General features: G+C 44.8%; 1 protein-coding gene across 2 annotated transcripts in view; it reads left to right on the forward strand.

The window, feature by feature from the left end:
* Nucleotides 1–12042, forward strand: part of STAM2 (signal transducing adaptor molecule 2) — a 1208123-nt gene that overhangs the window by 230911 nt on the left and 965170 nt on the right. For both annotated transcript variants that reach the window (XM_069616449.1, XM_069616450.1), the window contains exons 3-5: nucleotides 3923–3998; nucleotides 4088–4183; nucleotides 5764–5910. In XM_069616449.1, the coding sequence (XP_069472550.1) occupies nucleotides 3923–3998; nucleotides 4088–4183; nucleotides 5764–5910 (319 nt within the window). The remainder of the gene's footprint in view (nucleotides 1–3922; nucleotides 3999–4087; nucleotides 4184–5763; nucleotides 5911–12042) is intronic.

Genomic DNA, 12042 nt, shown 5'->3' on the forward strand with positions numbered 1-12042 from the left:
AGCACTGGCAGACCCTGCTCCACTGTCTTAAACCCTGAGACAGGATACATTGACAAGGACAAGGGTGAGCAGGAGTCCCCATTGTTGCTGGAAGCCTTGCATAGCCGCATGCAGGAAGTCCAGTATTTCCTGGATCTGCCAATACCAGAAGTTGTCTCTTCAGAGACTGCCATTCTCTCTGGTGTGCTTTCCTTTAAAAGAGCAGATGAGTCAGGAATCCTGATTGAAAAGAATGTGTTGGCTGAAGCAAAATAATTATGGAGGACTCCGCATTTCGCTTTGACAACCAGTAAGCAGATCGAAGCTAGCTATTTGCAAATCCAATCGGATGCAGGTAATCTGGTAGCAAATACTCGGCCTCTGTATTCAGTTGTTGCGGCGGCCACCCTGTTTTCCATAACCTCAACTTCTTTCGGAGTGCAGTTTCAATCTCCTTTTCAAAGAGGATGCCATTCTGGACACATGTGGAAAGAAGATTTATACCAATAGTGCGTTATATCTACACCAGTCCAGTGTTGATGCTCTTCTAACAGCAGCTCATCCATGTTTATGGCTGGATATCTGACTTCCAACATTCTCTACCACCTGAGAGCATAGCAGCTCATTGCCCAAGATCTGAGTGTTTCAATGCACTGCATAGATTACTTTTTCAGAGCAATTTCTTTTGGTGTGGACATGTTCCGCACAGCCTGGACCAGGGCAATGCACGTCAATTAAGATTAGCTAGAAAAGATGCTGCATTTTCCGTTCGAGGGGAGGAAGTATTTTTTTCACTCTTCAACATGCAGAGTTACATGAAAAGAAAACCTCTACATTGACACCTGTGTCGCTTATGCTGCTCTCAAAACTCCTTTCCCCTGTCAAGACAATCTTTTTCACACTTCAGGTCAAAGAGCTTTGATGGGTTTCGCAATTCTCATGACAGTAAGAGTAGACAACCAGATGGTTCTTCCAGCTCCCCAAAACGTAAACGGCAGAGATTCTCAAATAAAGAGATCTTCGTCTCTTCCATTTCTAGTTCTTCAGAGCCCAAGAAGCAGCGATGTGTTCGTCCAGGGCATGATTTCCCTTTAACACTGGGGCTTAAGTACCATTTCAGAGGATTTGTAGATTCTACGTTGTGTCCCGGGGGTATCTTTTTACGATCCCTCCAGTAACCACGTTGCCTCCACTTCTTCAGGTCAGCTCTACCGTACCCTTTCTGGGGACTTTCAGCCTTCTGCAAATCAAGGCAATATCTGAAGTCCCGCCTCTAGAAAGAGGAAGCAGGTTTTATTCCCACCTTTTTATTGTCCTGAAAAAGAATCTGCAGGGTCTGAGGAGAATATGTTTCTCTCTTTGTGGGCGCGGTGGATCTGAAAGACCCTTATCTACATGTTCCCATCCATGCAGCATGCAAGAGGTTTCTGAGAGTCTCGCTGGGGGTTGTCATTTTTAGTACCAGGTTCTTCCGTTCGTTCGGAAAGCGGCTCCGCAGGTTTTTATGAAGTTAATGAATCCAGTTGCAGAGACCAAAGCTTGGCGGTTCCAACACCTGGGACTTATGGGGACTTTCATTCTGTCCTTTCCTTTTGTCTGCCGCAGAATGAGGCACCTACAATTTCAACTCTTGGCTGTATAGGACTAGTAGGTGGTTCAAGCCGTCTACGATGATTTCAATTCCTCTGGATCTACGGTCTGACTTGGATTTGGTGGAATGACAAGAGCCACTTGCAGTTTGGAGTTCCATTCCAGGAGCTTCCTCCTCATACGATATCAGGCTAGTTTCTCATCGGATGGATCTCAACTCCAGGGCAGCTTCAGGTTCACACTCTTTGGTCTCCAAAAGAAAATTAGCTTCATATAAATGTTATGGAGCTTTGGAGATGTTCAAGGCATAATTTCCTGCCTGTCTGACCTGAAAAGGGCTGATGGCATGATGGCCATGTTTTACGTCAACAAGCAGGAGGGGGAACCGGGTCTCCCTTCCACCCCTCCTCCTCTGCTGGTTGGCTATTCAAATCTGGGAATAGACCATTGAGCACCAGGTATCGCTCCAAACTGGGGAAATCAACGCACTGGCAGACAAATTGTCACCACTCCCCGTCCAACCATGATTGGGAGGGAGCTCAAGACCTTGGTAGTTCAAGTGATTTTCCATAGATGGGAATATCCTCGAATGAACTTGTTGGCAACTATGCAAAACGGCAAATGTCACCTTTTCGCTTTGCGGATAGGATAGTACAGGATCTGGGCTTCTTGGGAGATCTTGTGGGTCACGGGGAGTTTAATGAATTACCTCCTTTCCGGCTCATTCCTAGAGTTCTATCAAAGCTCTGCAGCTCGATTCACTGTTCTGATTCTAATATTTCCGGATTGGTTGATCCGCATTTGGTGCTCCAATTTTCTGAGACTGCATGTGGGGGCGGTGTTACATTCCATCTCTCTCTCGCTTAGTTTAGCACCTTTGGTACTTGAAGAATTATTTTACGGAAACCTTGGATTATCTGAGCAGACTGCCTATGATTCACGGTGCCAGGAAAGCATGTACACAGAGTAAGTAAAAACTAAGTGGACTCATTTTTGCTACTGGTTGTTTGACTGTTCCTTGGATCCATATGACAGTTCTGTGGCCAATATTCTATCATGCCTGTCCCACTTGACTTAGTTTGGGGATCAGGGGTTCTGTCACGTAGGCCATACTTACCGGTGATTGGAGCATATTTAGGCTGTCAACGAGTTTCTAGCTCAACCAGTATTCCCATTATCAAAAGGTACTTCAAAGGCCACCTTCGTCTGTATCCACCGGTAAATTGTCCTCATCCTTCGTGGGACGTTAATGTTGTGCTTGCAGCCCTAGCTCAAAAGCCGTTCATACCATTGGCTACAGTGGACATTCGTTTCTTGGAAAACCGCTTTTTCTGGTAGTGGTGACCTCTGCCAGAAGAATTCAGGCACTGTCCACTTCAGATACTTATATGGTTTTTCTTAAACTCACCCTTCTTTTTTGCCCAAAATCATCTCTTTTCACATAAATCAAGAAGTCATACTTATCTTATTTCCTTCTCAGACGGAGGGTAAACAACCTTGCTTAGAGAATTTAGAAAATCTGAAAGTCTGTTTTTAACATTCAGTGGTTAACAATCTGGAACCTAAGCTTCATCATACGCTGGATCGTCTCTTGCATCATGGAGGTTTATAAACTTGCAAAGAAAACCGTTCCTAGTGCTTATACGCGTATCTGGTTAGAGCCAGGGATACACTGTCACCTTCCACAGAAATGTTTCCTGGGACATCAGCAAGGTCCCAGTATGGGTCTCCCCATCTGCTTTGGCAAGCATTACTGTATGGACACTGTAGCCAAGTCAGATGCCCGATATGGATAGGCAGTTTTGCAGAACTTGTTTGCTTAGGAGTATATTCCTCCCTTCCTAGGAAAGGCGACGTGGCGTAGGAGTAAGAGTGTTACTCACTGTAGTGAATTCTGTACACCTAGTCTGTAGTCGGTTTCCTCGATACGCCTCGCCACCATCCCCCTTTAATAGAGCTTTAGTTCTGGTGACCCGACTAGCGACTCCAAGCACTGATGGGCATTTATGGTGAACGGGGTCAGCAGGGCTAGCCACATCCACGCTACTGTGCAACACAATTCTTTTTATGCTGTGCAAAAAGAGCCCAGTAGGGTCCTGGATTAGGAGTGGAGAACTCACTACATTGAGTAACTTTTTCTTTCTTTGTTATGAAACCCTTTTTCTGGAAGATATTTTGCCAAAATGTATCTGAAGGTAAAGATCTGTGTGTGTGTGTGTTTGTTTTTTTTTTTGTTTTTTTTTCTCCAGTCTTTTGAAATGCTTTTCTATTGATTTTCACTTTGTCCAGTCATATAAATTGGTTTCCATTGATTTAAAAAAAGTAACTGATTTTCTGAAATTTCAATTTCTAGTGCAAAAGACGGCCTTCGAGCCATTATGAAAAGAGTGAATCACAAAGTGCCACATGTTGCTTTGCAGGCACTGACTGTAAGTAGTTCTATTTTTGTATGTTAAAGATATTGTTTTATTAAATGATGGCTTCAATTAATGCGCTAACTTTCAATCCCATAATTTAGCTTCTAGGTGCCTGCATGTCAAACTGCGGGAAGATTTTTCACTTGGAAGTATGTTCACGTGATTTTTCGACTGAAGTTCGTGCCATTTTAAATAAGGTAATGTTTTCCACGTAATTAAATGTGAAGCCTTAAAAAGGAAGGGAATTAATATTGCATTTCTCATTGAGCACTTTTGTGTTCTAATTCTAAAGCTGTTCTATAATTAAATATTAGTACACTTTTGTTAAACATAATTAGTTTTACTCTTCTATGTCGTTAAAAATCAATTATTTTCATTTTTGACTTTTGAAATTAATCCAATGGTGGTAGATCCTTTCTTCTCTTTTTTTGTGAATGAAAAGAGTAGCTGTGTTATTTCACAAAATCATTAAGGTAGCTGAAGTGATTTCCCTCACACCATTTTTCTTTTCATTGACCTTATGAGAACAAACATCATGCCGCCCATGACTCTTATGAAATTATAGAAAGGGGGTTTGAAAGCATGCAATCACTTCCCAGATAAGAGTCAGGTATAGCAGTTGAAAGTGGCAACAACAGTGTACATTCGCAAGATTTTGGTTACCCTTAAAAGGTCCTCCTTCCACCCATTACTTTGCCAGATTTATCAGAGGCTGGCTGAAATTTTCTTTCTTGATTAGGCACCTTTTTAATTAATGGTCCAACATGTTCCAAATAGTTAAGCAGCCGAAAGGCACATTTTTATATTCAAGGTTGCAAGTGGTCAGGAATCATGGCCTGGCTTTGTCCTCTCATAACAATTTGCCTTGCAACATGTCTAGAACTTTCATTATTTAATGGAGCGTACATTTAATGATTTTGCCCCAGTTAAGAAAATCAGTTGCAACAAAAATCAACCAAAGCACCCGTAAACGTAATCCACCTTCAGTAGTTGGGAAGTGATTTTCTGATTTTCTTCAGTCTAAACTTGAATATCTGACATTGACCCAATTTTCATTTTTTTTCTTCACATCCTGGCACCTCTTTAATAAAGAAAATGCTTTGGTGATTGATCTTTGCTACTACAAAACAACCTAGAGTTTCTTCAGTTGGTATAAAAGCAGAAGTGCGTTTCTTTGAAACTGCTGAAGCCACATCCTTTGCTCAACAAAGTCTGATGACAAACATCATTGTGCCATCTTATTTATTGCTTTGTTTATTCATTTATTTTCAATTTGTTAATGGTTAGCCTGGAGTCTACGTTCATCCATACTTATGGAACCTGTACCCCTAAGTCCTCTACTTTTTATTCCCAACCATCTGTTAGAATCTGGCTACATTAATATTGCCAGTGCTGCAGCCCAGTTCAAATGTCATTCTCCCAATCAGTTCTTTTTATAGCCCTTGGCAGATTACATACATTTCTGGAGATGGGCACACATGGCATACGTATGCAAATGTTTTTCTAACCTCATGGATATATAGCCTTTGCATATGACCTGCTCCGATTTACTACCTGGCAGCCTTTCTGTATATTGTAAAAAGGTAAGGTTGAGAATTTACATTATGGGACGCAGCCACAACAGCTGAGAAAACATTTCTTTTAAAAGATCACAAATGTCACCAATTGAAGCATGTTTTACTTGGATCATTGTTTAAATCAGTGTGTACATAGTGTTTCATTTGCATTTTGGCACAGCTTGCTGCACTGATTTGTGACGTCTGTTATTTCTTTACAGGCTCACCCAAAAGTATGTGATAAGTTGAAAACATTAATGGTGGAATGGTCCGAAGAATTTCAGAAAGATCCTCAATTTAGTTTAATATCCGCGACCATAAAATCAATGAAAGAAGATGGAATAACATTCCCAACTCTTGGATCTCAGGTACATTTTGTCGGTTGTGTACTGCCATGTGCTTTTTATTTCCAGTGGTTGGTGGTGCAGGGTGAATGGAGACTATCTCTCAACAGTTGAGTAAAATAAAGAATTGTACACATATACCCACCCCACCCCCTTGCAAACAATGCATCCGCCAGCCCCCACCCTACCTGAAAAAAAGACCCTGATGTTTGGGATTTTAATATTCTCAAGCCTGTCTCCGTTTTACTTTTAAAACCATTAACTTTATTTATTTTTATTTATTTATATTGTGCCGAACCCCACGGGCATCAGGGCGCATACATTTAGACAAGGCCTACAAAATTAAACCGGACATTTGACTGTTATTTGACTATCCTAAAGGTCTACTAAGGTTATCTAAAGATTGCTGTCTTTAGCGCTTTCCTAAAGATTAGATGCTCTCAAGTCTGATTGCATTAGGTAGCCCATTCCATATTTGGGCAGCTCTTACTGGAAATGACCTGCCAAGCCCGTTTGAGCACTTAAAGGACGGACAAACAATTGGGCCAGCAGATTCAGATCTCAGCGAGCGGCCAGAAGTGTAATGGGTCATCTGTTCTCTGATAGGCAGGGGACCTGCCATGGAGGAATCGGTGGACTATGGTCATGACCTTGAACGTTTTCCATTCATTGACAGCCAGCCAGTGCAGTGCTTTTCCGTCTACAATAATATGATCTTTCCTGGTTTTCTTCTCGACTATTCTTACTGCACTGTTAAGAATAATCTGTCATCTAGCAGCGCACCCCTTATTTGCTCCCAACATTGGCGCGCTCCCCTAGTCCAGCCTAGACAAAATAGTAGCCCTGGCTATGGTAGCATTATTTCTTTTATTCAGCAATGGTCTGAAGTGACTTAACAGTCGTAAATAGTATTGGCGGTTTCTGTTCATATTACCTGCATGGAAGTCTGCACTCATTGATGCTTCAAGGAAGATACCCAAGGTATTTACTTTTTCTAGGATCCATATTGGGTAATTTTTTTGATCTGGAACATCTCGTATTCCTTAGCTAGTTTGGCACGTGCCTGTCGAGATCCAAAGATAAATCCAATTGGATGTCATCCAGACCTCTGATATTGCTATGCAATGTCAGTTTCATAGGGGCACTTCTGATAAGATTAGCTTCTTGGTATCCCCTACATTGAACTGGAGGCAGTTGCTGCCATGGTGAATAATTGTCATCCTTTGCTATCCGGCTGAGGTGTCAGATGGCTGAAGGAGCACTAGAACTCAGACATGGTTCATGGGTTTTGATTAGTTGATGCAGTAGGGAGCTAGGGACGTCCCTTTCTCTCTCATTTTGTAATAGCGTTTTTAACCCCAAGCCAGGTGTCCCTCACCGCAGTTTATTATCCAAAGACTAATGACCCCCTACTGTCTTAATTCTCTAGGCTGGCTAACCTAAAAGCAATATCCTTATCTATCCAGAGTCACTAAGGGACTTTCTAAGTTTTCCCTACACTAAAAAAGTGTTTGCATCTATCAGCGTGTCTGTGCCTTTCAGACACTCTGCTGGAAATGCTCTCCTTGCTCACACACCCTGACTGACTTTCCTTTCCATACCTCTGTATTCTTCGCTCATCTGTACTTTCCTACTCATCCTCCTTTACCCCTTTTACTCCCTCTGTCTTCCTCCTGTCCCTCCCTTCTCCTACTGCAGCAACCTCTATCTTTTGTTACTACTTCCTCCTCCACACCTACTACCAATCTTAACTGCCTTCTCCCCACTTGCACACCTTCCTCACAACCACTTTATGTTGATTGCCTATGCTCAATCCAATAATTTGACTCAGTCTTACACTCACACACTCACAATGCAGTACCACTTGCACTCCTCAAATACCTCATCTTTTCTATAATTTACCTTCATGCTCTTCTCCATTACCCTTTCTCTTCATGGTCTTTCTGCAACCTCTTCCTCTGTCGTCCTCACCACCAATTGCTACTTCCTGTTTTCTGGGGTCTCTTACTATCCCCTAAACAAGAAAGAGTACCCAAAAGTATTGCATGTTCCCATCCCCTGCACATCTTGGCACTGAAAATTCCGCCAATATAGTTGTAAACGGCTTATAATACTTCAAATTTTCATTTGAGATTCATTAGGTTCATCGGAGGAGCAAACAAATGACAACGATTCAGTCCAGCGTGGTCAAGTAGGTTACACATTCTTTGATATCAGCACAACGCGGATCAGGATTCTGTTTCCCTTCATCAGACAATTCAAAAGTCTACAATAAAATGTAGCAGTCCGTCAGTATAGTATTTAGCTAATTTATACATTTTTTACCTTCCCATGGTTGTTGTGCCCCCTGCTTCTTGCATAATTGGATGAGATTCTCCTGGGTCCATTGTGTGCCAAAGTTCTGTTTAGGTATTTCTTCAATCAGGTTTTTTGACGAGTTGCGAGTTTCATGGACTTGTGTTGAATGTTATAGATAAAGAGGTTTGGACAGTACTCTGGTGGATTTGCTTTGCTTTATCTGTGTGCCATATCTAGGATAGTTTGTATCTGAATCTTTCTGCTTTGGGTCACACCTAGTGCATCAGATGAGATTTTCTGGTGGTGTTATTTTATGCACTATTGTTATAACTGGAAATTACATAAAATTTCAACAGGGTTACAATTGTCTCCTTTACAAGGGCATAAAATGTAGGTGTCTTGCTTCCAACGTGCATAAAGTTAAAACGAAATGGAAAAGATTAGAAACAAAACAGTTTGTGTATCAAAATATCTGGCTTAAGATATTGTGAAAAAAATACACATCAACTTATTGGCTCACCTCACATAGCTGCATCTTTGCGATATTTGGATACATGTCAGTACCTACTATCATGTAAAACAGACATGGGTTCCCTGAACTTAAACCTCATTTTGTTGTTGAAAACTCGTGTAATATGTAATAGGGGAAATAAATGCCTTGCGTGTATAATTAATCTTTGATAATTAATCTTTATGGAGCACAGCTTTGCCTACCTCTTTTCTCTCACTAAGCAGGTGCAGTGACAGCATAGGTCAATGTAATTACACTTGAGGTATAACTGTAAGCCAAGTATGGAGCCCATAGTCTCTTGATTCCTAAATATCACAGGGAATATGGGGTTGGTGGAATAAACAATGGCTGGGCTGTAAACAAACGCCAGGATTTCCTTCTCACGTGATCACTAGTACCTCCCTATACTTTCTAGCTCCGGTTTGTCACCATGTTGGAATCAGACACTGAATCTCTCGGAGTATGTAGGCCTCTTGAGCACTTATTTTGTTGTCTTTCTTGGTTGGTGTAAGATGCATCTGGATATTGTGTTGGTCCTCCTAGACTCTGCTACTGACATCAGACTTTTCATGAACAGTTGGGCCCCAGAGTACTTAACATTCCCATCCTGACTATGCTTCAGGTGACCCTTCAACCTCTAAATCTAAGGGTTACGTTTCACTTCGTCTCTACTAGTCTTTGTACCACATGTCTTTGCCCCTCTGCTGCCACATGTGAACTAGGATTACAAAAGCAACCTAAGGAAAAATGAAACTGCATCAGAAAGGAGGTCTTTATTCACAGCTGGGATATTGAACAGTTCCACTGACCTGTCAACAAAAGATCTTATTATGGCTCAGTTGCAACTTTGCTTTTATACAGTTACAAAAAGCTCAGTCCGCAAAAAGTTCATCCCAACATGGCATGATCCTAGTTACAGTTTCGAGGGGATTGGGTCCTCCGACGTATTCCATATCTATGACATGTAATCACCACAGTTGTGCTGCTTCGGAAACGTTTTTCAGCGTCCTGCGTCGATGACGTTGATGCGCCGTCGTCGAGGACCTCCTCCGACGTCATCCGATGTGATAAGTAGGACGCACGACGCCCGTAGCCTCAGTTCCGTTTTTTCCGCGAACGTGTTGCTTCGTGAATCTCGGTTAACTCCTCGACTCTTTGGAGTTCTGTTCTTCTCTGTTCTTCGAACCTGTTCTTTTTATGAAAATCCTTTGTGTGAAGATGTCTTCTACTTCATCTTCGACCCCGTGTCCGGGTTTCAAGAAGTGCGGGGAGTGTGGGTCCAAGTTGTCGGTGACGGACTCGCACGACTCCTGCCTCTGGTGCCTCGGGGAGGCCCACGACACGGATGACTGTATCGACTGACAGTCGCTCACGTCCAAAGCCTTACGCGAACGTAAGAAGTTGTTGTCGGTAGGTCAGGTGTCCAAGCCCCGGAAGTCGAAGTCTGCGGGGCTTTCGACGGATGATTCGAGGGGTGACTCTCCGCGTCATCGTCGGAAGTCTCGTGGGTCTCCTTCTAGGAGTCGGTCTCGCCACTCCTCAGCCTCTTCGAGGCATTCTCGGAAGCGCCGACACCGGTCGTCTTCCAGGTCCTCTTCGGAGGACTCTACCCGGCACGTCGCTTACCCCACCAGCCGTGCGACGCCGGAGGAATGGGCTTCCTTCGGGAAGAAAATGCTGGCGATTCTTGAGTCGCAGGGTACTAAGCCGTCTGCACCCCCGAGTGGGGTCGGTCGTGAGAGGTCGAGAGACACCACTCGCAAGAGTGGTCGGCACGAGTCACGGGAGAGGTCCCGTTCGGACAAGGAGACTCGTTCTCGACGTACCCGTTCCAGGTCCCGGTCCTCGACGCGTTCGAGACCGTGTGCACCTGTGAGGTCTTCGAGGAAGACATCGACGTCTGAGGCGTCAAGGGCGTCGACAGGCTTTCTCGAGGCTCTGGCTCCGAGGAAGTCGTCGAAGCCGTCGACGCTCAGGGCGTCGAGGGACACGCTCGGGGCTGCATCTGACGTCGACGCCGATTTCCTCGATGCCGATCCTCTCGCCGCCGATGCCTGTTCTCTCGACATCGGCGCCGATTCGCTCGACGCCATCAACGCCTTTCGTGTCGGAGGTACCCCGTGGCACGGGGGAACCCCCTAGGAAGGCTCTGGTTAAGAGCAAGCACTCTCGGGTGCCTTCTTTTTGCCACCTGGAATATATTTCAGAGGCGGATGAGGATTCTGATGGCCTGGTTCCTAGTCAGGTTCCAGATGAAATTGTCTCGGGCCATAGTCAGTTTGACGATTTGAGGCAGTCACTGCATGATGCCAGTGGACTGGACACCTCTCCGGAGGTGGAGTTTTGTAGGCCTGAGCCTGGCTCTCATGCCGATTCCTCGTACTGGCGCCTTATGGCTAGGGTTTCTGAGTACTTGGGATGGTCTGCTCCCCCAGGGGAGTTTGTGCAGGATGATCTGACGGACATCCTTGATGTTGGTCCCCCAACTGACCCGGTAATGCTGTTCCATATGGCTTTACAGAGAAGGGTGGCGGCGGCTTGGACTGCTCCAGAGAGTCCCCCTGCGGTGGGCAGATCCTTGTTGCGAAAATACGGTCCAGCCAGTAGCGACCCCTGCTACTTGACCAGGCACCCCACTCCGGAGAGTTTGGTGGTGCAGGCGGCCACGGCCCCGGCAAAGCAGGCGTTGTACCCTACCATCCCTCCTGATAGGGACGACAAACGTTTTGATGGCTGGGCGAAGAAAGTGTTTTCTTCTGGTGGTATGGCGCTTCAGGCGGCCAACTCCATTTGTGCCTTGTCTCGTTTCACATACACTCTGTGGAACTGTGTTGCGTTAGCGGCTGAATATATTCCCGAAGGGGACGAACGGGTTGGTTTCCTTGCTATGGTCCAGGATGGTAAGGATGCCATGTGTGAGTCCGTTCAGTCGGGTTTGGATTTAGCTGAATGCATCAGTAGGTCCATGGCGGCGAGCACCGTGATACGCAGGTTTGCGTGGTTGCGGAAGTCGGGGTTTGCTCCTGATGTGCAGTCCCGGCTCCTCAACATGCCCTTTGACGGTGAACACCTTTTTGGCAGCAAGGCTGATGAGCCTTGAGAGGTTGCAGACCTCAAAAGCTGCAGCAAAGTCGTTGGGCGCTGCAGTTCGCCAACCTCTGCCTTTTCGTCCTAGGGGACAGCAGTGGAGGGATGGTTCCTTTCGCTATTACTCGTCCTTCAGTAAAGCGAGAGGAGCTGGCAGTCAAAGAGGCCAACGCAGGGGTACCAGAGGTGGACGACAGGGTACCCGTGGTGCCAAGGCCGCTCGGGCAGTTGCCTCTTTGCCCTCAGGTAACGCCGCAGCC

The sequence above is a fragment of the Ambystoma mexicanum genome, chromosome 9, assembly GCF_040938575.1.
Source record: "Ambystoma mexicanum isolate Mex_15411 chromosome 9, UKY_AmexF1_1, whole genome shotgun sequence".
Lineage (NCBI taxonomy): Eukaryota > Metazoa > Chordata > Amphibia > Caudata > Ambystomatidae > Ambystoma > Ambystoma mexicanum.